Source organism: Panthera leo, chromosome B2, assembly GCF_018350215.1.
Source record: "Panthera leo isolate Ple1 chromosome B2, P.leo_Ple1_pat1.1, whole genome shotgun sequence".
NCBI classification, from domain to species: Eukaryota; Metazoa; Chordata; class Mammalia; order Carnivora; family Felidae; genus Panthera; species Panthera leo.
The window spans coordinates 30,945,319-30,970,900 of record NC_056683.1 but is presented as its reverse complement, the minus strand read 5'-3'; the positions used below and the strand labels follow the sequence as shown (position 1 = coordinate 30,970,900).

The 25,582-nt window shown below is 35.5% G+C and overlaps 1 protein-coding gene across 29 annotated transcripts in view; it reads left to right on the top strand.

Annotated features, from left to right (window-relative positions):
* TSBP1 (testis expressed basic protein 1) overlaps positions 1-25,582 on the top strand; it is a 219,772-nt gene that overhangs the window by 149,118 nt on the left and 45,072 nt on the right. For 26 of the 29 annotated variants that reach the window (XM_042938383.1, XM_042938378.1, XM_042938375.1 and 23 more), the window contains 4 exons: positions 4,174-4,194; positions 16,040-16,060; positions 16,935-16,955; positions 23,212-23,232. In XM_042938383.1, the coding sequence (XP_042794317.1) occupies positions 4,174-4,194; positions 16,040-16,060; positions 16,935-16,955; positions 23,212-23,232 (84 nt within the window). The remainder of the gene's footprint in view (positions 1-4,173; positions 4,195-16,039; positions 16,061-16,934; positions 16,956-23,211; positions 23,233-25,582) is intronic. The other 3 variants (XM_042938395.1, XM_042938371.1, XM_042938397.1) reach the window with 2 other exon arrangements.

Sequence of the window (25,582 nt, the reverse complement as noted above, 5' to 3'; positions counted from 1 at the left end):
ACAAAAAACAAAAACAAAAAACACAACAATAGAAAAGATCAATGAAACCAAAAGCTGGTTCTTTGAAAAAATCAATAGAATTGATAAAGTTGTAGAGAAAAAGAACCCAAATACATAAAATCACAAATGAGAGGGAAGAAATAACAACTAATACCACAGAATTATAAGATATTATAAAAAAGTACATGCCAAAAAATTACACAATTTCCAAGAAATGGATAAATTCCTAGAAATATACAAACTACAAAAACTGAAGCAGAAAGAAATAGAAAATTTTAACAGACCAATTACCAGCAAAGAAATTAAATCAACAATCGAAAAACTTCCAACAGGAGTGCTTGGGTGGCTCAATCAGTTATAAATCCAATACTTGACTTCAGTTAAAGTTATGATTTCATGGTTCATGAGATTGGGCCCCATGTCTCTTCATCAGGCTCTGCACTGACAGTACAGAGCTTGCTTGAGATTCTCTCTCCCTCTCTCTTTGTCCCTTTCCTGCTCTTTCTCACTCCTTCTCTCTCTCAAGATAAATAAATAAACATTAAAAAAAAAACCTCCTAACAAACCAATGTCCAGGACCAGGTGGATTCACAGTCAAATTCCACTAAAGATTTAAAGAATTAGTACATATTCTTCAAAAATTATCCCCCCCAAAAAAAGAAAAAAAAAACCTTCTAAATTTATGTTATAAAAAAAAAACCTTCTAAAACCAGCATGACTCTGTTACCAAAATCAGATAAAGACTTGATAAACAAACAAACAAACTACAGACCAATATCTCTGATGAACAGTGATGCAAAAATCCTCAACAAAATACTAGCAAACAGAATCCAACAATACATTAAAGAAATCTTCACCCATTCACCACAATCATTTGGAATTTAATCCTGGGTTGCAAGTGTGGTCCGACATTCTCAAATCAATCAACGTGATACATCACATCAATAAGAGAAAGGATAAGAACCATATGGTTCTTTCAATAGATGTAAAATCATCTGACAAAGTAAAATATCCATGTATCATAAAAGCCTCAACAATATAGGTTTAGAGGGTATCTACCTCAACATAATTAGGGCCATATATGAAAAACCCACAGCTAACATCATCTTTGATAGGGAAAAACTGAGAACTTTCCCCCTAAGGTCAGGAACAAGACAAGGATGTCTACTCTCCCCACTTTTATTCATTTATGCTGTGGAAGTCTTAGCCACAGCAGTCAGACAACACAAAGATATAAAAGATATGGAAATTGGTGAGAAAGAATGAAAACTTACCTTATTTGAAGATGACATGATACTCTATATAGAATACCTGAATGATTCCACCAAAAAATTTGCTAGAACTGATACATGAAGTCAGTAAAGTCACAATGTACAAAATCAATGTACAGACAACTATTTCATTTCTATACAATAATAATGAGGCATCAGAAAGAGAAATTAAGAAAATAATCCCATTTATAATTGGACCCCAAATAATAAGATGCCTAGGAATAAAGCTAATCAAAAAAGTAAAAAACCTATACTCTGAAAAATATAAAACATTGATGAACAAAGTTGAAGAGGACACAAAGAAATAGAAAGACATTCCACACTTATGGATTAGGAGAACAAATATTTTTAAAATATCCACACTATTCAAAGCATTGTACACATTTAATGCAATCCCTACCAAAATACCAACATTTTTCCAACATTTTTCACAGAAATAGAACAATCTTAAAATTTGTATGGAACCACAAAAGACCCCAAATACCCAAAGTAGTCTGGAAAAAAAGGGGCAAGGCTGGAGGCCTCACAATTCCCAACTTCAAGTTATATTACAAACCTGTGGTAATCAAGTCAGTATGGCACTAGCACAAAAATAGACACATAAATCAATAGAACAGAACAGAAAGCTCAGAAATAAACCCGCAATTATATAGTCACTTAATCTTGACAATGAAGGAAAGAATATCCAATGGGAAAAAGACAGTCTTTTCAACAAATAGTGTTGGTAAAACTGGAAGACATTTTTCCAAAGAAGACATACAGATGGCCAACAGACACATGAACAGATGCTCATTATCACTTATAATCAGAGAAATGCAAAACAAACTACAATGAAATATCATCTCACACTGGTCAGAATGGCTAAAATCAACAACACAAGAAACAACAAGTGTTGGCAAGGATGTGGAGAAAAAGGAGCTCTGTTGCACTGTTGGTGGGAATGCAAAATCATGCAACCACTGTGGAAAACAGTATGGAGTTTCCTCAAAAAGTAAAAAATACAACTACCCTATAATCCAGCAATTGCACTATTGGGTATTTACGCAAAGAATGCAAAAACACTAATTCAGGATGACTGGGTGGCTCAGTCAGTTAAGTGTCCAACTTAGGCTCAGGTCATGATCTCATTGCTCATGAGTTCAAGCCCTGCATTGCGCTCTGTGCTGACTGTTCAGAGCCTGGAGCCTGCTTTGGATTCTGTGTCTCCCTCTGTCTCTGCCCCTCCCCCCCCCATCTCTCTCTGTCTCTCAAATATAAATAAAAACAGTAAAAAATAAATTTAAAAAACAGTAATTCAAAAGGATGTGTGCACCGTATGTTTTTTATAGCAGCATTATTTGCAATACCCAAAATAAAGAAGTAGCCCAAGCATCCATTGATTCGTGAATGGATAAAGAAGATATGGCATATATATACAATCAAATATTATTCAGCCATAGAATGAAATCTTGCCATTTGCAACATGGATGGAGCTAGATGGTATAATGCTAAGAGAAATAAGTCAGAGAAAGACAAATCTTATATGATTTCACTCATATGTGAAATTTATGAAATGAAACAAGTGAGGAAAAGGAAATAAGGATAGTGAGAGCAAGGTAAACCAAGAAACAAATTCATATCTATAGAGAACAAACTGATAGTTACCAGAGGGGAGGTGGGTGGGAAGATGGATAAAATAGGTGATGGAGATTAGGGAGTCACTTGTCATGAGGAGCACCAGGTGATTAAAATTTAAAAATTTTAAATTTTAAAAAGAATGCAAAAAAAGAAAAGAAAATAGCAAAAGGTGCAGGAGGAAACTTTTGCAGGTGATGGATAATTTCATGGCATTGATTGTGATGATCCTTCATTGGTGTATACTTATCTCCAAACACTTAATGTCTACATGAAATGTCTATGATATTTTATATCAATTATACACATAGCATGAAAAGTACAGCATAGGGAATATAGTCAATAGTGTTATAATAACATTATATAATGGTAAAAGGTAACTAGACTTATGGTGAGCATATTGTGATGTATATATCATTGATGAATCACTATGTTGTACACTTGAAACTAATACAATATTGTATGTCAACTATATTTCTATTTAGAAAAGAAAACACTGGTCAACAAAAATGATTAGGAGCTGGAAAAAAATATTCTATCCACTAAAAAAAAATAAATTTCCAAACCAATAATGTGTAGCCAGAATAGAAGAGGAAGATGGGGGTACCTGGGTGGCTCAGTTGGTTGAGTGGCCAATTTCAGCTCAGGTCATGATCTCACAGTTTGTGGGTTTGAGCCCTGCATCAGGCTCTGTACTTGTAGCTCAGAGTCTGGAGACTGCTTCAGATTCTGTGTTTTCCTCTCTCTCTGCCCTTCTTCCATTCACTCTCTCTCTCTCTAAAATAAATAAACATTAAAAAAAAGAATAGAAGAAGAAGTAAAGTGACTGAATAGGAAAAGAGAAAAGTAAGAATTAAAAAAAAATGAAAGAGTTTTTCCCAGAGCAAAACATAAATATAAATAAAACGTATGCATAAACTGAAATGGAAGAATTTTAAATGCATATATATTAATTTTATATCTCTCAGCTCTATTTAAGGATAGAAAGGCATGGCTAAGGGGAATTATATGTCTTCATTTAGATCTCATGCATAGACTTATCACTTGGTACAGATACTACACAGGGGACAAAATAACATTTGGGTTCCTCAAGGTCATTTCCACTCTTTGTATGTCTATTAATACATGAAGGACTCTTATCTGGTCAACAGCTTCAAGTCAAATGATGCAAATATTTTGGCACCTTGTTAGTGTCATTTTCAAAGTGCATCTTAGAAAAAATTATTGATAGACATTATGATGTATATATAAAGATTAACTAAAAACATATTTTTGTGTTGTGTTTCAGAAAAAAATGCACCACCTACTGGTAAGTTATTTTACTATTTAATAACTATAAAGTACAAATGTGTGGTAAAGGATTTTAGTCACACTGGCTATTTTCATTCATAACTGTGCAAAAACTAAGCATTTCAATGAGTTATTAAAAACACCTTTGATATTTAACTCCACTGATTTCCAGAAAGAATACATTGATAATTAAGTCAACTGACTTGTCAATAATAAATTAGAATTTTTTACTAAGAAGAAACATATACAAAAGTATTTAAGGAAATAAGATGGGCTCAGAATCCAGGCAGAGATAAAGGAAAATAAAGTTTAAATAAAACTTTGAAAAGAACAAATACATCTTATGCACAGTAACTATAGGGTTGTTGAAAGGCTGGGCAACATTATGAGGAAGGAAAAAGAAGGTTGGATATGCTTATGATCCTTCAGATTAACAGATAATAATTTAAAAACAGAATAGAGAAAAGAAATTAAGAAAAGTAATAACATGGTGGTGGTGGTGGTGGTGGTGGTGATAAACAGTAAAAGAAGTGGTAGGGAAGAAAACTGAAAAAGTAGAGTTTGCAAAAAATAAACTGAGGATAGTTTTCCAGTAGGAGAAGTTTAAAAACTGCTTCTCTGGACGTGTTCCAACTGAGACAAATTGTATGAATCAGTGAAAATGATGAGTACCTAGGGAAAATGATCACATGAGCTTACATATTTTTTAAATAAGAAGAAAGAAAGAAAACCAAATATCAAACATATCTACCTGGGTAGATATGTTTTAAAGGGCAGATTTTAAGAATTTCAGAAAATAAATGTAACATACTTTGTCACAAATCCCATAAACCAATTCCTTTATTACTATAGTCCCTGAAATCCTAGAAGAGTAACTTATGAAAATGAATAAAGAAAAAAATTAAAAATATGAATTGATATGGAATCAGTAATCAAAAAAATCTTTCTCCATAACCAGATGTCTTCTCTGATGAGTTCTACCAAATATTCAAAGAAAAAATACTTCAAATCCTGCATGGAGTTTTCTTGAAAATAGAAAAAGAGGGTACAGACCCAAGTCATTCTGTAAGGCTATGTTAACAAATACCGAGATGAACAGAATGATAAAGAAATTTGAGAAACTCAGAAATGCATTACACAAATGTTCACATCATGTTCACATAATCGTAAATGTTCACAAATGTTGACATATGACAAAACTTCCCTGCAGAACAGTGGATAAAGTCTTTTTCATAAATGACTTTGTGACAAGTAGATAACCATACAGAAAAGAAAGGAAGAAAGCATATCCCTACCTCACATCAAACTTCAGTTCCAGTGAATTACATATAAATATGAAAGACAAAAAATAGTTTTTATAAAATAATATAGAAATAATCACCATGAACTTGGAGTACAAAAAGATTTCTTTAAAAACACTCAAAACCTACTTACTATAAGAAAATAACATGATACATGTGGGAGGGATTCATAATCAAGAACATTTGTTCATCAAATGCCACAAAGTGAAAAGGCAACATTAAGTAGAAAAGCATATTTACAACACATAAAAAAATAAAAAACATTTTAAGACTAGTATCAGAATATGAAGAATTCCCACAGAAAGAAAACAATTTGGAAGGGCCAAGACGGTGGAGCAGCATGAAGTTCTTGGCTTCTCTCATCCCTGAATGCAGCTAGATCAGCACCAAACCATTTTGTACACCTAGGACATTGTACTGAGGATTAACACCACAATCTGCATAACTTAAGCCACAGAACTCAGCAGGTACACAGTGTGGAGAGGTGAACTGGGGGAGAGAGAAGCCGCAGAGGGTGGGGAGCTGTTTTTGTGGAGACAGGACAGAGAAAGGTGGGGAGAGTGTGGCACACCAGGAGAGTACAAAAAAAGTACTCCTCCAAAAGTAGCTGGAGAGAAAAAGAGTGGAGACGCTCACAAAGGACTGAACAAGAAATCTGTTCCCTAAAAACACTGATGGGGAGAAATGAGAGGATTTCAATACCACTAGGACTCTATAAATAGGAGACTGTAGAGTCGGAAATTCTGGAAATCAATACCTGGCAGTGCTCAAGTGGAGAGGAAGGGTGAATCCCCAGGAGGAGGCAATGAGGTCTGAGGGGTCAGTGGGCCACCTGGGGAGAAGGACTTCCCCCGCTTGGAGGACATTTGGAAGAGGCCGTTTGGCCTCCCCATTGGCAAAGGTCCCAGCAGACCCCAGAAAACAGCCACATTTGCTGGTATTGGAACAAAGATGGCAGCGTGTGATGAAACTTGGCGCCAGTTATTTGTTGTGATTTGCCATAATCTCTGAACTGCTGCCACTGTGCAATCACATGAATTTTTGCTGGGGCAAGCTGGCACCCGGCCACAATCTCTGAACCTCTGCTACAGTGCAATCTCATGAACGCCATCACAGTAATGTTCTCTGGGGCAAGCCAGTACCCAGCCACTGCTCAGTGAGGCCCTCCCCAACGGGTCAGAGCAGGTCCAAGCCACAAGGTTCTCAGAAGTTACAGGTTTGGAAACATAGCCCTATGTGAGATAAAATTCAGGAGAGAGGTGACGCCTAGCAGGCTGATGGCTTGGACACAGTGTAGAAACAGGGAGTGGATGGAAGCTGGAGACAAAGAGAGGTGCTTGATTACCAGTAAGTGAGAGCTGAGTTCCTGTGCCAGAGACTGGGAAGCTGAGTGAAGCCATTTTCACCTCTCTTGTGCATGCACAAACATGCGCAAGTGCACATGTGCCACACTGATCCACCTCAGTAAGCTAAGCAGCTTACTAGTGGAAAACGAAGCCATCACACCAAGTCCTGCCCAACTGTACCCACCAAGCACATGCCCTAGAGGACCACCACACACCCCTCTGCCTGCTTAGTGTACAAACTATAAAGTGCTTCATAGTTTGACTTCTAGGGGAAACTGGATGTAATTTCTTTTGGATTTCATTCTGTTTGCTGGTCCATCTATTCATTTCTTTCTTTCTTTCTTTCTTTCTTTCTTTCTTTTTCTTTCTTTCTTTTTTTGCTTTCGTTTAAATTTTTTTCCCTCCTTCCTTTTTCTTGGATACAGAAAGAGAAAATTTTATTTTTATTTTTATTTTCCATTTTTTAAATTTCTTTTTACTATTTTTTTATTTTTGTAAATGTTTTTATTCTATTTCACTTTCTTCATTTCATTTTATTCTATTTTATTGTATAATTTTTTTAAATTTTAAACTTTTTCTTACTTTTTTTCTTCTTCTTTCCTTTTTTCTCTATTCTACCAAGTTTCATTCAACAATCCGACCAAAACACACCTAGGATCTAGCTTTCTTTATTTGATTTTTTGTGTGTTTTTTTAAATTTTTTTAATTTTAATTTTAATTTTATTAGTTCTTTTTCTTCCTGCAAAATGACAAAATTAAGGAATTTGCCCCAAAAGAAAGAACACGAAGAAATGACAGCCAGCAGGTTAATCAACACAGATATAAGCAAGATGTCTGAACCACACCTTAGAATCACAATAATAATACTAGCTGGGGTTGAAAAAAGCACAAAACCCTTTTCAGAGGATATGAAAGAAGTAAAATCTAGTCAGGATGAAATTAAAAATGCTATAGCCAAGATGCAATTTTGAATGGTGCCACAGCAGCAAGGATGGATGAAGGAGAGCAGCAAATCAGTGATAAAGAAGACAAAATTATGAAGAACAATGAAACAGGAATAACAGAGGGAAACTAAGGCAAAAGAGCACAATACAAGAATTAGAGAACTCAGTGACTTATTAAAAAGGAATAATATCTGAATCATAGGAGTCCCAGAAGATGAAGAGAAAGACAACATGGTAGAAGGTTTATGTGAGCAAATTACAGCAGAAAACTTTCCTAATCTGGGGAAAGACACAGATATCAAAATCCAGGAAGCACAGAGAACTCCCATTAGATTCAATGAAGACTGACCATCAACAAGGCATATCATAGTCAAATTCACAAAATACACAGACAAGGAAAGATATATGAAAAAAACAAGGGAAAAAAGTCCTCAACATATAAGGGAAGATAGATCAGGTTCACAGCATACCTATTCACAGAAACTTGGCAGGCTGGAAAACTGGCAGGATATATTCAGTGTGCTGAATTGGAAAAATATGCAGCCAAGAATTCTTAATCCAGGAAGGCTGTCATTCAAAATAGGACAGATAAAGAGTTTCCCAGACAAACAAAAACTAAAGGAGTCCATGATCACTAAACCAGCTCTGCAAGAAATTTTAAGGGGGATTCTCTGAGGGGAGAAAAGATGAAACAAAACAAAAAAGCCAAAAGCAACAAAGACTAGAAAGGACCAGAGAACACCACCAGAAACTCCAACTCTACAGGCAACACAATCGCAATAAATTCATATCTTTCAGTACACACTAGAAATGTCAATTAACTAAATGCTTCAATCAAAAGACATAGAGTATCAGAATGGATAATAAAACATGATTTTAGAAACCCATTTCACAAGAGACCCATTTTAGACTAAAGACAACTTCAGACTGAAAGTAAGGGGATAGAGAACCATCTATCATTGTAATGGTCACCAAAAGAAAGCCGGAGTAGCCATACTTATATCAGACAAATTAGATTTTAAAATAAAGACTAACAAGAGATGATAGGGCATTTTGTCAAAATTAAGGGGTCTATCCACCAAGAAGATCTAACAATTCTGAACATTTATACCTCTAATGTGAAGCACTGAAATATATAAAGCAATTAATCACAAATATACAGAAACCGATTGATAATAATACCATAATAATAGGGAACTTAAACACCCCACCTACACCAATGGACAGATCAGCTAAACAGAAAATCAACAAGGAAACAATGACTTTGAATGACACACTGGACTGGATGGACTTAACAAATATATTCAGAACATTTCATCCTAAAGCAGCAGAATACACATTCTTCTCAAGTGCACATGTAACATTTTCCAGATTAGATCACATACTGGAACACAAATCAGCCCTCAACAAATACAAAAAATCAAGATCATACCATGCATATTTTCAGACCACAATGCTACAAAACTCGAAATCAACCACAAAAAAACTTTGAAAAGACCATGAATACCTGGACATTAAAGAACATCCTACTAAGGAATGAATGGGTTAACCAAGAAATTAAAGAGAAAGTTAAAAAGTACACGGAAGTCAATGAAAATGATAACACGACAGCCCCAAATCTCTGGAATACAGCAAAAGCAGTCATAAGAGGGAAGTATATAGCAATCCAGGCATTCCTAAAGAAGGAAGAAAGTCTCAAACACACAACCTAACCTTATACCTTAAAGAGCTGGAAAAGGAATAGCAGAGAAAGCCCCAAACCAGCAGAAGATGGAAAATAATAAAGATTAGAGTAGAAATCAATGATCTCAAAATCAAAAAAATAGTAGAATATATCAACGAAACCAGGAGCTGATTCTTTGAAAGAATTAACAGAATTGATAAAACCCTAGCCAGTTTGATCAAAAAGAAAAGGGAAAGGACCCAAATAAAATCAAGAATTAAAGAAGAGAGCACAACCAACACTGCAGAAATACAAACAATAATAAGAGAATATTTTGAGCAATTACATGACAATAAATTGGGAAATCTGGAAGAAATGGACAAATTCCTAGAAACAGATAAACTGCCCAAACTGAAATAGGAAGAAATAGAAAATTTCAACAGACCCATAACCAGTAAAGAAATTGAATTAGTAATCAAGTCTCATAACAAACAAGAGTCCAGAGCTGGGTGGCTTTCCAGGGGAATTCTACCAAACATTTAAAGAGTTAACACCTATTCTTTCTAATATGTTCCCAAAAATAGAAATGGAAGGAAAACTTCCAAACTCATTCTATGAGGGCAGCATTATCTTGATTCCAAAAACAAAGACCCCACTAAAAAGGATAACTAAAGACCAAGTTCCTTGATGAACATGGATGCAAAAATTCTCAACAAGATACTAGCCAGTCAGATCCAACAATACATTAAAATAATTATTCACCACAATCAAGTAGGATTTATACCTGGGATGCAGGGCTCATTCAATATCCACAAATCAATCAATGTGATACCTTACATTAATAAAAGAAAGGACAAGAACCACATGTTCCTCTCAAAAGATGCAAAAAAAGCATGTGAAAAAATACAGCATCTTTCTCGATAAAAACCCTCAAGAAAGTAGGAATAGAAGGAGCATACCTCAAGATCATAACAGCCATGCATGAAAGACCCACCACTAATATCACCCTCAATGGCGAAAAACTGAGAGTTTTCCCCCTAAGGTCAGGAACACAACAAGGATGTCCATTCTCACCACTGTTACTCAACATAGTGTTGGAAATCCCAGGCTTAGCACTCAGACAACACACACAAAAAAATAAAAGGCACCCAAATCAGCAAGGAAGAAGTCAAACTTTCACTCTTCACAGATGACATGATACTCTATGTGAAAAACCCAAAAAGTTACACACGCACACACACACACAAAAACTGCTAGAACTGATCCATGCATTCAATAAAGTTACAGGATATAACAATGCACAGAAGTCAGTTGCATTTCTATACACCAATAATGAAGCCTCAGAAAGAGAAATCAAGAAATCAATCCCATTTACAATTGCACCAAAACCCATAAAATACCTAGGAATAAACCCAACCAAGGAAATGAAAAATCTATACACTTAAAACTATAGAAATCTCATGAAAGAAACTGAAGAAGACACAAAAAAAATGTAAAATATTCCATGTTCATGGATTGGAAGAACAAATATTGTTAAAATGTCAATTCTACCCAAAGCAATCTACATATTCAAAGCAGTCCCTATCAAAATAACACCAGCATTCTTCACAGAGCTAGAACAAACAATCTTAAAATTTGTATGGAACCAGAAAAGACCCCAAATAGCCAAAGCAACACTGAAAGAGAAAGCCAAAGCTGGAGGCCTCATATTTCCGGAATTGTGTATTACAAAGCTGTTATCATCAAGACAGTATGGTACTGACACAAAAACAGACACTTAGATCAATGGAACAAAATAGAGAACCCAGAAATGTACCCACAAACATACGGCCAACTAATATTTGACAAAGCAGGAAAGAATGTCCGATGGAATAAAGACAGTCTCTTCAGCAAGTGGTGCTGGGAAAACTGGACAGCGACATGCAGAATGACCCTGGACCACTTTCTTACACCACACACAAAAATAAACTCAAAATGGATGAAAGACCTCAATGTAAGACAGGAAGCCATCAAAATCCTTGACGAGAAAGCAGGCAAAAACCTCTTTGATCTTGGCCATAGCAACTTCTTACCCAACACGTCTCCGGATGCAAGGGAAACAAAAGCAAAAATGAACTACTGGGACCTCATCAAAATAAAAAGCTTCTGCACAGAGAAGGAAACAATCAGCAAAACTAAAAGGCAACCGACAGAATGGGAGAAGATATTTGCAAATGACATATCAGATAAAAGGTTACTATCCAAAATCTATAAAAAACTTATCAGACTCAATGCCCAAAGTTTTTTGGCATAATCCAGTGAAGAAATGGGAAAAAGACAGGAATAGACACTTCTCCAAAGAAGACATCCAGATGCCTAACAGACTCATGAAGAAATGCTCAACATCACTCATTATCAGGGAAATACAAATCAAAACCACAATGAGATACCACCTCACACTGGCTAAAATTAACAACTCAGGAAATAATAGCTATCGGTCAGGATATAGAGAGAAGGGAACCCTTTTGCACTGTTGGAATGCAAACTGGTGCAGCCACTCTGAAAAACCATATGGAGGTTCCTCAAGATATTAAAGCTAGAACTACCCTACATCCCAGCAATTGCACTACTAGGTATTTATCCAAAGTATATAGATGTGCTGTTTTGAAGGGCACATGCACCCCAATGTTTATAGCAGAGGTATTGACAGAAATATGGAAAGAGTCCAAATGTCCGTCAAATGATGAATGGATAAAGAAGTGATATATATATACAATGGAAGATTACTTGGCAATCAAAAAGAATGATATCTTGCCATTTGCAACACCATGGTTGGAACTAGAGTGTATTATGCAAAGTGAAATTAGTCAGTCAGAGAAAGACAAATATCATATGACTCATTCATATGTGTAATTTAAGATACAAAACAGATGAACGTAAGGGAAGGGAAACAAAAATAATATAAAAACTGGGAGGGGGAGAAAACCTAAGACAAATACAGAGAATAAACTGAAGGTTGCTGGAGGGGTTTGGGGTGGGGACTGGTCTAAATGGGGGATGGACATTAAGGAGGGACTAGCTGGGATGAGCACTGGGTGTTATATGTAGGGGATGAATCACTGGATTCTATTCCTGAAATCATTATTGCACTATATGCTAACTAACTTGGATATAAATTTTTAAAAATAAATTTAAAAAAATAAAAAATTAAAAAATAAAGAATTCCTACAAATCAATTACCAGAAGATGGATAGCCCAATAGAAAAAATATTCTTGAACAGGTATTTCAAAAAGAAGACCAATTTATGGGGCGCCTGGGTGGCGCAGTCGGTTAAGCGTCCGACTTCAGCCAGGTCACGATCTCGCGGCCCGTGAGTTCGAGCCCCGCGTCAGGCTCTGGGCTGATGGCTCGGAGCCTGGAGCCTGTTTCCGATTCTGTGTCTCCATCTCTCTCTGCCCCTCCCCCGTTCATGCTCTGTCTCTCTCTGTCCCAAAAATAAATAAAAAACGTTGAAAAAAAAAAAATTAAAAAAAAAAAAAAAAAAAGAAGACCAATTTATGGTCTAGAAGAACAAAAAGATGTTAGCATTAAGGGAAGCTGGGTAAAATCCACTGTCTGTAATATCTTTATAACTCTTATGTAAAACAAAAGCTACTTAAAAATAATAACTTAAGAAAAATTCACCCAAAGAGGGGGAAAAAATTAAGATATCATTTAAAGATAGTGACTAGTCAAGAATTAGAAAGCTGGATAATGTCAAGTTTTGGCAGGGATATGGAAAAGTAAAATATTTATGCATTTCTGATATGAGTCTTAATTGCTTTAGGTCAGTGCATGCTAGCAAATTGGTAACAGCTGGCTCTGTGTGCATGTTCATATGTGTGTGTGTGTGTGCGTGTGTGTATGTTTAACAAATTATATTGATAGGATATATAGCACACACTGCAAAATAATAAAATATACAATAATTTTATTGATAAAACAGCCAATAAATATATTAAAATGTGTCTAATTTCATAAATAATCAAGGCAATGTCAATTTAAAATTATAATAAAATGTAAGTATCTACTCACCAGATTGGCAAAAATGTTAAAGTATGATCAACCTGCTAGCAAGGAGATGGAGTAATGGGAACTCACAGTTTTAACAGTAAATGTAAATTGGTACGACCATTTTGGAAGATGGTTTGTTATTATCTAGTTGAAGATACATATATTTTACAACCTAGTAATTCCATTCAGAAAAATGCTACAGAGAAATTCATGCATGTGTGGAAAACGTATAAAAATATGCACAGCAGCACTAGTCATAATAGTCAAAAACCAAAAACAATCCCAATGCCAACTAATTATAAAATAAATAAATATTGTGGCATAAGCATACAATAAACTCTCTAGAGCAATAAAACAATACAAATGAATCATAAGGGCATAATGTGGCTCATAGGAAGCATAACACAAAAGAATATATCCAGTATGATTCAATTTATGTAACTTCCTAAATAAGCCAAACTTAAGCTATATTGCTTAGAGGTTGCAACTAGGTGATAACATTAAAAAGTGAGAATATCATTTAAAAAAAAAAAAACAAGAAAACAGTTACCTCAGAGTAGAGGAAAGGAGTTATGATACATAGTGGTGGGAAGAGAGGATGCGGGCAAAATAATATTTCTTAACCTAGATGATATTAATATATATGTTTATTTTGTACTTGTTAATGTATACATTTACAGTTCATGCACTTTTCAGGATATGTGTTTTATTTTCCAATTCAAAACATTAAATGGAAAAATACTTTATTCTTAATTGCACTCATAGAAAAAGAAAAGTTGCTCACCTTGCCATAGCAGCTGAGAGGAAAATGAAACAAGGGAGATTGTGTCCTTTGATCATTCTTCAAAATCTGCATGAAACAAAGGAAAAACCACTGTACTTCTCAAAGGATTCTATTTCTAATACCCTTGCCCTGGATCTATAATCTCTATGAACATAGGCAGTGTTGATTTTGTTTCTTGCAGCACCCTCAGTGCCTTGCACAGTGCCCGGAACATCCTGAATGAATATTCACTGAAAGATAAATGAATATTCATTGCAGGATAAATGAATGCCTGAATGAAGGGGAAGGCTGTCAATACAAACTAATATGTTATACACGAATTGCACTGAAATATTTGTGTTTCTATTTTAGAAGGAATAACATTATAATTCATTGGTTCCTTGGCTATTTCGTCTCTATAACATTCCCCAATCTTCCTAATACCTGAGGGTTATCATTTCCAGTCTTTGAAAATCTTGATACTTCTTTTTTTTCTGTTTCCCATCATTACTTAGAATTTTCCTATACCAATGACAATTTTTAACAGGAAGAATAGTATGAAGTAACATTGTCCTGGGGAAACAATTAAAAATTTTTATATCAGTGACAAAGAAGACTTTCCATTCTGGAAAATGTATTTGAGGTTGGACATTAGCATAGAAAGATGACATCTTAGAGATATAAATGATGTAGAAGTGATGAAAAAGAATTCAAGAAAACAAATGGAATGAAGACAAAGGAAGGCAATTTTATACACTGAGAATCGTACCTGTTCCAGAAAGATTTTCTCTAGAAACAGGTGGGGAAGAAATTGAAGGACAGAATAATCTCCCTCTACCAACCCCTCCTATCTTTGTCAGCTAGGGTTGCACAGCAAAATACCCTAGACTCAGTAATTTAAACAACAGAAATTTATTTTCTCATAGTTCTAGAGGCAGGAAGTCTAAAATCAGGGTCCCAGCATAGTGGAGTTCCAAAAAGGGCCCTCTTCCTTGCTTGCAGATGATTGCCTTCTCACTATGTCATCACAAGGCAGAGAAAGAGAGAGCATAGTCTGGTGTGTCTTCTTATAAAGGCACTTAATATGTTCCTCCTAGGACAATATTAGAAGAAGCGGTTGTTAATTCAGTGAACCCAATGCAAATACATTGCATGCACACTTACTTGCATATCTGTGTTTTCTTCACAAAGAAAGAATTTCAGAATTTAAAAGTAAGATTTTTTTTCCCTATTTATTTCTGATATATTTCAGTCTCTCATAAAGTCTGAGGCTATGGCTCTACATGACCAGAGGCTCAGACTTCATAATATGTGAAATCCTCTCATTTTGTTACTGATTTCCCAGAAAGTAAAATTTCCATTGCTTTAACAGACCAATGTTAAATTGTTAAATTCACATTTTATACCAAAATTATTCGGTGACAGAAAGAAAAATGAAGATATAGCTGGAAAATGACAAAGATAAATAGCAAGAAGAAGGGATATATTAGATATTTGTAAGTAATTTTCTTAAAGGGAGCTTAGAGCTCAGAGATAAGTAAAAAACTGTAATGGAATGTCCCATCCCAATCCCCTGGGGGGGGGGGGGTTGTAATTGAATGTTGACAGAAATCAAAGAATTAGAGCTATTCTCACAGGAAAGCAGAGAATGCTAAAACTCCAGTGCATTTGCCCCAAATCTGTGACTTGGGAGTTTGTGCTCTACCTTAAGAAAGTAAAAACATTTGTAATGTTTCTGTAGAAAAAAATAACTAGGAATTGTGTTATTAAACTGGATTATTATTGTGTAAATTTTTTCACTGTGCTATTTTTAGGCATGACTTCTCCTTCCCCTGGTAAGTAATTTTTTTAAATTTATTTATTTTTGAGGGGGGTAGAGGGGAGGAGAGAGAGAATCCCAAGCAGGCTCCATTCTGTCAGTGCAGAGCCCATCATGGGCTCCATCTCAAGAAGCATGAGATTATGACCTGAGCTGAAATCAAGGGTCAATCGCTTAACAGGCTGAGCCATCCAGGCACCCCTCCCCTGGTAAGTATTTTTAATCTCATTTATAGTGTTCTCAAATACTCTAAGACCCTTTCCTGCACTTTCTCTTTTTATTTATATTTATAAAACTTTGAGACTTCTGTTTTGACCTGAATTTTTAGAGAGTGAAAAGTCCAGTGGGGAAGGGCACAGGGTATAGGGAAGGAGTAATATGTTTATTTCAGCAGTGTCCTGGGATTGGTTATTTGGCCTAGCAACCAAAATCAGTACATTTTGTGATTATGATTTGAAAGTAAAGGTGGAAAGAAATAACAAAAGAAGTAAGCCTAAGTGAAAATCCATGTTAACAGTGTGGAAATAACATAAGAACTGAACAACAGAGGTGATGTGGGTCACTACCAATTATCAACTGTGCAAAATTGTGTCATAAATTAGACTGTTTAATCTTTCCGTGATCAGTTTCTTGCTGTAGAAAATTGGGGTAGTAATAGTTCCATATCTATAGGATTAAATCAGTTAAATGACAAGAAATAGTTGGAACAATGTCTGCCATATAATTAGACATTATGATAATGGTAATTATGATTACCATTAGAGCTCAGGAAAAAACAAATATATTAGAGTACAGATAGTACTTTAGAACTTAGGAAAAACCAATACTAAGATCTTTAGTGTCCTCAGAGGTAAACCCAACCACATTCATCTCCTTGTCTTTTATTTTAGGAAAAGTTGTAAAATCTACAGGTGAGTTCATTTTTCTATTATTTAATTCAAGAAAGAAATCTAGGCCAAAGAGAAAAATTTGGAATTTGTCAGCATACAAATGGTACTTAAACCCTTATGACCAAGATGAGAATATCTAGGATGTTAGTGTAGGTAGAGAAGAGAGAGAACTAAGTCCTAAAGCCTTCTAACACAAAAATTGAGAACTAAAAGAACAGACAGCAAAGGAGACCAGAAGAAGCAGCCAGTGAGCGAGAACATATGGTCTCTGTAGAGAGTGGTGTCCCAGAAGCCAAAGGAGAAAATGCTAAGGTAGGAGTGATTAACTCTTCACTCACACTTTCTCTCTTCCATAGTCACAATCCTATTAATTTGTAGGAAATTTTAAAACTCACCGATAAAAATAAATAAATACAGCCAAACACTGCTTTGGCTTTTCTCTGCTCATCTACAGTATTAGGTATGAAAATTAAAGGATCTTCAAATATTAGGCATTGAAACAACTCATAGAATAATAATATGAGTCTTAATCTCCTATCAAATCATACTATTTATTTATCTTAGAGACTGATATAGACTTTATCAGTAATTTCAATTTCTTCTCCTCCAATTTGAGTGGTTTATGATACCTAAGTACATGAAGATATCCAGCTCTGAAAACCTCAAAATTATTTTTTTTTCAAAATTCTTAAAATTCTTATCTTGCATTCTTAGTTACTCTCCCATTAATCAGAATTTTGGAAGCTATTGAAAGGAAAGTTGTAGGCACTGATTAACTAAAAGAATAAATACATACAACAAATACAATCCTTTATTTTAAAATATGATTGGAGTTAATTTATCTTGACTTGGCATGAAGAGGCTACATTTGACCTGAGACCTAAACAAAGTCATGAAAACACCTAGCGATAAAGTATTCCAGGGAAAGGGAACAAGCTCAAAGGCCATAGAAGGAAATGAGATTAATAGAAGACAGCCAATATTAACCTTTCGTCCAAATCCTCAACACTTAGTATTTTCCAAGTGCTACCACACTGTTCAGTATCAAAGAGATACTTTATACTTTCAACATTATTTCCATTATTACTGGAGATGTCAAATATCTCTGCATATATCTGTTTTCCTTTTGTGAATTTTTTTAATTCATGTTATTTCTTTTTCTATTGAGTTTCCTGACTCTCGTGGATTTTCAGGGATTCATTGTATAATCTAGTTAATAATCCTTTGTGATTTTTAGACACTACAAATACCTTTTCGTGGTCTATCATATGTCTTTGAAATTTATCTATGATCCTTTCATAAAATAAATAATTAATTTATATTTATTCAGTTGTTCACATGCAGTTTTTTGCTTTGAGAATATTAAAAAGTCCTTCCCTACCTTCAAGGTCGTGAAATATTTCACACAATTTCTTCCATTATTATTATAGCTTTGTCTTTGAAATTTAGGACTTGAATCTATTCGTCCATATTTTTCCCACTGCACCATGCTGATTTCAATAAAGACATATTAAGCCATTACCAGGTTTCTTTCATACATGAAGATCCCAATGATTCTGTAGAGAGACCTAAGATCAAGGAGAATGAGGAGTATCGCTTCCTCCTCAGTAATCCTGTAAAACTTCTGACACAAATATAACTGTTTGTTAATGTGACAAGTCAACTGCTGAGTCCTTAAGAGAAGCAAAGCCTTGCTCTACTCACTGCACATCTGCAGCATCTGAGTATCTGAATCATGGCAGACATGCAAAGGACACTTGTTTTTTTCTTATTACTTTTGTACAACTTAGAATGAGATAGGATGTTGTGGAGTCAAACAAACCTAGACTCCAGTACCAGATCTGTCACTTATTTGGTCTGTTACTGAGCTAGGATAATAGTCCTCTTCTGCCTTAAAGAATGGCAAAGCCAGTGTAAGAGAAAATGAAGAAAATTGGAGTAATAAAGTGAATGAAAAAAGTCAAGGAAGTAAAGTTTAAAGAAAGATATTTAGAGCTCTAGTAATACATTGCCAGCATGGAACTCTGAGGAGGAGACAACATAATGCAGAGAGGGGTTTGCTCTGGAACTAGGTTGCTTGATTTTCAAATTCTGGTGGGATTTTGGCTGTGTGATTTTGGTGATAAAAATGAGGTGAGGGGCACCTGGGTGGCTCAGTTGGTTAAGTGTCTGACTTCAGCTCAGGTCATGGTCTCATAGTTTATGGGTTCTAGCCCTGCATGGGACTCTGTGAGGATAGCTCAGAGCCTGGAGCCTGCTTCAGGTTCTGTGTCTCCCTCTCTCTCTGCCCCTCCCTACTGGTGTTCTGTCTCTGTCAAAAACAAAAAACAAAAAAAAAAAGAGATAATATTAGTAAGATAGGAGTACTCTTTGAATTAAAAAACTCTAAGAATAATGCCAGGGGACTAGAAAGTGGTCAATATAAATTAACTACTATTATCGTTCATTCTATAAAGGAACTAAAGGCCCAGACAAATGTACTATAAAGAATTTAGATTTCTTCCAATCAACCAAAGACATTCACTTGTTTCTGGCTTATGTTGACTAATATAGGAGAAGCAAGAGTAAGCTGGCTTTTTATTTATCTCTGTATTCTATAATATTTTATAGTAAGGATTTTTTTTTCTCTCCCTGAATGCTACCAATATCCACCACTGGCAATATAAACTTCTTTCTTCTTTCTTCCCTCCTAAGAATATTTTAAGAAACCCAAAACAAAACAAAAAAATTAACTGCAAAGTTGAGGTTTTTTTAATGACAAATGTGATCAAACCACACACCTACATATATTTTCTTGTTATACCATTGTAGCAAGGGTGGAAGACTCTATATTATAATGAACTGAGATATTGAAACTCAACCTGAAGATGTATTTTAGAGAGATATTTAGATGGATGTGTTGGTATTTTATAAACTACCAAAGGAACCTCCAAAACCTCTTACATTTCTTAATTAAAGCAATTTTGGGGCAATCAAGTACATGAAGGATTTTTGCTTAATCAGCCTGTTACAAAACCCAGCTTTGCATATCCCAATATTTTATAAAAATCTGTATTCTCCTTCCATTAATCTCCATTTTTGGAGGGTATTGTCAGTTTGTGGGGAAACTTAAATGCAGTAATTAAGTAAACAAATAACCAAAATAAAAATAATCTTTCCCCCAAAAGACAAATTGATATAGGAGAGTTTAGATAGAAATAATGGACAAGAACCCAATAAACCACATCAATTAATGGATTGCATATTTTAAAAGAAATACTGTTCTAAATTTAGTTTAAATTCCTTGCCAAAAACGGGGCGCCTAGGTGGCTCAATTTGTTGGGCGATTGACTTCGGCTCGGGTCATGATCTCATGGTTTGTGAGTTCAAGCCCTGCATTGGGCTGTGTGCTGGCAGCTCAGAGCCTGGAGTTTGCTTCAGATTCTGTGTCTCCCTCTCTCTCTCTGCCCCTCCCCCACTCATGCTCGATCTCTCTCTGTCTTAGAAATAAATAAACATTAAAAAAATTCCTTGTCAAAAGCAAACAAAAACAAAATACTAACAGGTGGAATTCACAAGTATTAAGCAAAGAATATTAAACAAATAATGAAACAATTTCATTAAATTAATGAAAATATAGTATAACGGAAAGTAGGGAATTTAAATGGCATGACTTCTTCCAAGACTTCCAAATATAACTCACTGCAACATATAGGCAATGTTTCAACCCACTGCAATGTTTGAAGAGAAGAGGCTTAAATCAATTCCTCTTTTAGGGTTCCTGGACCCAATTCCAATGTGGGGTGTTCCCCCACACTTAATTCTGACATTACCTACCCAAGGATCACATCAGATTCTATAGGTTAAGGGTTCAGTCCTAGAAGAGTGCTCCCTATCCCCACAGTCGTAAGCCTAGGCTGTTACCTGCGCTCCTGACCCACCAGCTACAGACAGCTACAGACTCACCAGCTACAGTGACCTCCTCCTCATGTTTGATTAATTTGCTCTCTCAGCATATAGAATTCAGAGACACACTTACAGACATTTACCAGTTAACTAAAGGATAAGATAAAAGAAAAAAGTCAACAGCCAGATGAAAAAATACATAGAGCAGGGTCCTAAACAAAGGAACACAAAGTCCTTGTGTTTGTGGAGCTTGGGGCCCAGCTTAGAAACACAAAGAAGCACACACATCAGATGATTAAAGATAAAACTCAGTGTTGGTGATGCCAAACCGGCCAAGGCCCCAAGAGGGAGCGCTTCAGAGGGTTCTTGGCTTTGCCCAAGAAAGAATTCAAGAGTAAGCCTTTTAGAGAAATGGATCAAGATTTATTAAGTATAGAAGTGAAAAAAGGAGACACTTTATAAACAAAGTAGTAGTTTCTCCTCCCAGGTAAGGAAGAGGACCCCTTTTTGCTTCTAACAAAGGGTTTTATATGTTTTTTTAAATTAGCTAATCATACAGAGAAGAGGCTTACTTTTTAACTTTGGGTATATCACTCCCATTGGGCAGTTAGTTTTTCCATGGTCTTAGGGTTATAGAATTACCCATAGGGAGTGATTTCAAGAATGTCCAATCTATGTGGCTTTTACTACCAGAAGGAGTAGGGTCTTGTAGTTTTCTACGAGTCATATCTTGTGACTCTTTTTATGACCTGCTGACTTTTAGGTTAAAGGTCAGCCTAAAATCCAAAATGGCTTTACTTTGGTCAGCTTATCTCCTGAACCTCCCTTCCCTCCTGCCTCAATAGTAAGGTTATAAAAACAAATAGACAAATTTCTAAGGATAACAGCAAGTCCACAAAATGACTAGATATCTTGACCAAGTAACCACACATTATGTAGGAGTCAAGAAAATAACACAAGGGGAAACAAAAATAAAAATAAAAATAAAAATAAGCTATAAATATAGCCTAAGGTATAGGAAAGAAGCCAAATGTTCACCCGTGGAGAAATAATTGGGCTGTTAACATAATAAGGCAATAAATTACAATTAGTAATGTCAATTTTTTTCCTTTCTAAATTAGAAGTTGTGGGACTAGACAATAAGTTATTTAGCTGTTTCTCACTTTGTTAGGTCAGTTAGCTCCAGATGAATGTGAGATTCATTTTTTCAATGTTTTTTTTTTAAATTTCTGTATGCAAAAACTGATTTTCTTTTTAATTGCTTTTCGTTCCAAATAACAAAAATCAACCTGAAGATAAGAAAAGACTACCAGTTTAAAAAGTAAATAAAAAGATTAGGAAAGACAAAGATTGACATTACTTATACTTTAGTATTTGAATTATTGGAAGATTGTGGAATAAAAGTAACTAGAGAAACAAAGTAGGGGAGCAGGAAACAAGAACAGTGAAGAGAATGAAAAAGTAAAGCTGTCAGGTTTAAATGACTAGTGTTTTTCCAAGTTATGAAAGGTTTTCTAGTCCCAGAGAGAACAGAAAGAAACTCCAACATTTATTTATGAACTTTGTGCTAACCAGTCTAGGCCCAAGAAAAAATGGTGACCATTGAGTGGAATGAGCCTCCCTTTGATAGAGACACAAGCATAAGCTTCTCACTTGGTGGGGACTCTCCAGAGGGATGCAACGGAGTTTAGTAGCTAGATCATGAACACCTAGCATGCCTTCCAGTTCTAGACAGAATATATTTTTTTATAAAAGAATCCCTTTCCTTGGGTTAAAGCATCAAAGTAATTGATGCAGGGGCTCCTGGGTGGCTCAGTCGGTTGAGGGTCTGACTTCGGCTCAGGTCATGATCTTAAGGTTCATGAGTTGGAGCCTCACATCAGGCTCTGTGCTGACAGCTCAGAGCCTGGAGCCTGCTTCAGGTTCTGTGTTTCCTTCTCTCTCTGCTCCTCTCCCACTCATGCTCGTCTCTCTCTGTCTCTCAAAAATAAATAAACATTAAACAAATTTTTTTAAAAAAGCAAAGTAATTGATGCAGCAGTTTTGATGGTTATTGGGTATTATTTTAAAAGACCCCTAGGGAGGGTCACCTGGATGGCCCAGTCAGTTAAACGTAGGACTTCCATTCATGTCATGATCTCACTAGTTCATGAGTTCCAGCCCCGTGTCTGTTGAACCTAACATCAGGGTCTGAGCTGACAGCATAGAGCCTACCTCAGATCCTCTGTCTCCCTCTCTCTGTGCCCCTCCTGTGCTCTCATGTGCTCTTTCTCTCAAAAACAAATGAATATTTAAAATGTATTTAAAAGACCCCTGGAGAAAGATTAACAATGGGTAAATGTATTGTACACACAAAAGACTGACAATGTTTTTGCTTGTATTTGTATTTCAGCAAAATCAGCTCCACTCTTAAGTAAGTTTATTATCTTTTTTGTAATTTTCATATATACTGCAGTATTACAGACTTTTATTAAACTGAGTTTTCCTTTTCAGTAGCATAAAAGATAACATTGTACCAAATTTTAATGATGTGCTTAAAATTTAATCTTACTGAATAAATTGAGGACTTTGTTAAATCAACTCTCTTTCCAGTGTCAAAAAAGGTTCACCCCAGGAAAAGATACAAACCATGAAATTTTGGGTGAGATGAATTGGAAGCAGGAAAAGGAAGCTAGCCAGGGAAATAAAGAGGCAAAAAACAAGAAATAAGTCATGAAAAGTAAACTGTGGAAGCAACCAATAAACTCTAAATGTAGCACCCTAATGTATTACTATTAAAAAGCTAGACAGCAGGGGGAGTGAATTTTTGAATTGACCATTAACAGTATCTCCACCAGGAATTCCAAATTACTTGGTTCTCATTATAGAGGAATAAGAATTCAGGGAGAGTAAAATATAGGAGGTGAAGGTAGTAGCAAGGTTGAAACCAAGTGAGCTTTGATAAGTTTCTAAAGTACTTCTTCTGTTAGAATCTCAGAGAAAAGGAGAGAGGATGGCTCTTTCATCTCAGCTAATAGAAGGTTTAGTGTGCAGCAGACGGATACAATCTCCTTCCCCAGAGGGCTATCAGTGATAACGTTCTACAACTCACAAGGGGAAAAAAGTAATGTGCTTCTTTGTCTTTGAATTATACAAAATGTTCCAGCATATAGTAAACTGTTTTCAACTTCCAATTTCTGGTTTATTTTACATTTTCCAGTTGCCAGAATGTTCCCTCTCCCTGGCATTTTCAATTCTAGATAAATTCATATTATTCAATCCCACTCTTTTTGTTACAGAATCTATTATTAAAGATTATGGGGAAATATAAACTATACTGAAAGTAAGGATACTTAATAAACATTTGTGAAATGGCAGAGGCTTACCATTCTCACTTTTCCCACTACAATAATAGGTCAGTAACATATATAAAGTTCACATCAAATAAAGAACAATACTCATGGGGTACAAAAAATTAAAAGGTTAAGTAAGTAAATTAGCAAGGAGAAAAAAGAAATAGAAATTAAGATTACAAATATTTAATGTTGATAATATCATTAGGATGCCTGAACTTTGCAGTGTATATGGAAGGAATTAAAAGAATAGAGATTTTGCCTACCAAAATACTTTGTCCTCGTCCTTTCCCTTCAATGATAGACTCCAAAGGTGGCACCAAATCCCTGAAGTCCCAAACAACACAGAGGTCAACCATCTAGCCCTTGTCATTTCATGTGTCCAGGAGGGATTTCTCTAGAATTTATACCAATAGACAGTCTTTTTATTTCCAGTTGTTTGCAGAATGCAACAATTTACACATATTCCAACTGTAAGAGAAAGTGTCCCTCACCCCACATCTTTTACACATCTTACTGTTTTGTTGGATGCCACCATAAGTAATCTCATATTTTTTTCCTTGGGGTTTTCATTTTCTTAAAAAATCATCAATGATCTTTAGGAATGCCACAGATGTAAAACAGTTTGAAGTACAGAACTCTGGTGGTCAGAGTGAAAATAGCAGGTGCAGGAACATTAATTTCTGCTTTTCTGATGGGTACTTCCTCCTTCCTGGTTGTTTTAATTTACATTTCCTTGACCACTTCCAAGGTGAAGCACTTCTCTACACGTACTTATTGGCCACTCAGGCTTTTACCTTTTAAAAGTAATCCAGTCGCATCCTTTGCCCATTTTCCTATTACATTTCTGGAACCTTTCTTATTGATTTTCTGGCATTTTATGCATTCCAGGGATTCATTCTGTGTGATTCTTAACACATTGAAAATATTTTCTCCCAATGAATCATGTGTCCCTGAACTTTATCTAAAGTGAACGGTCTTGAACAAAAATCCTGAGGTCAAATACATCAACTTTTCATAATACTGTTTGTGATTGAAAGTTTTAAGAAAGTTTCAAGACCAATAAGAGCGTCCACCTTTTCTTTTTTCCCGCAGTTTCACCTTCCACATTCGTGTCTTTATGCCATATATTCATACTCTTTCCACTGCACTAAGCCCCAAGGCATCTTTACATTGAACCGGGCTCTCCTACCTAAGAAGTGGTCTTAAAAGATATCCTAACTGGGGTCCTCTTTAGTGTTCCACTAGTACCTTGCTCCACACTTTAATAAAGTAATTACACATTTCTGTAATCATTTAACATAACTGCCGACTTCAACTTTATGACACTATCAAGTCCTTCAAGGGTAGGTTCACTCTGCTCTACTCTTTTCAGTACCAAGGATGGTGCCTGGACCTTGGCAGATACTTAATAAACATTTGTGAAATGGC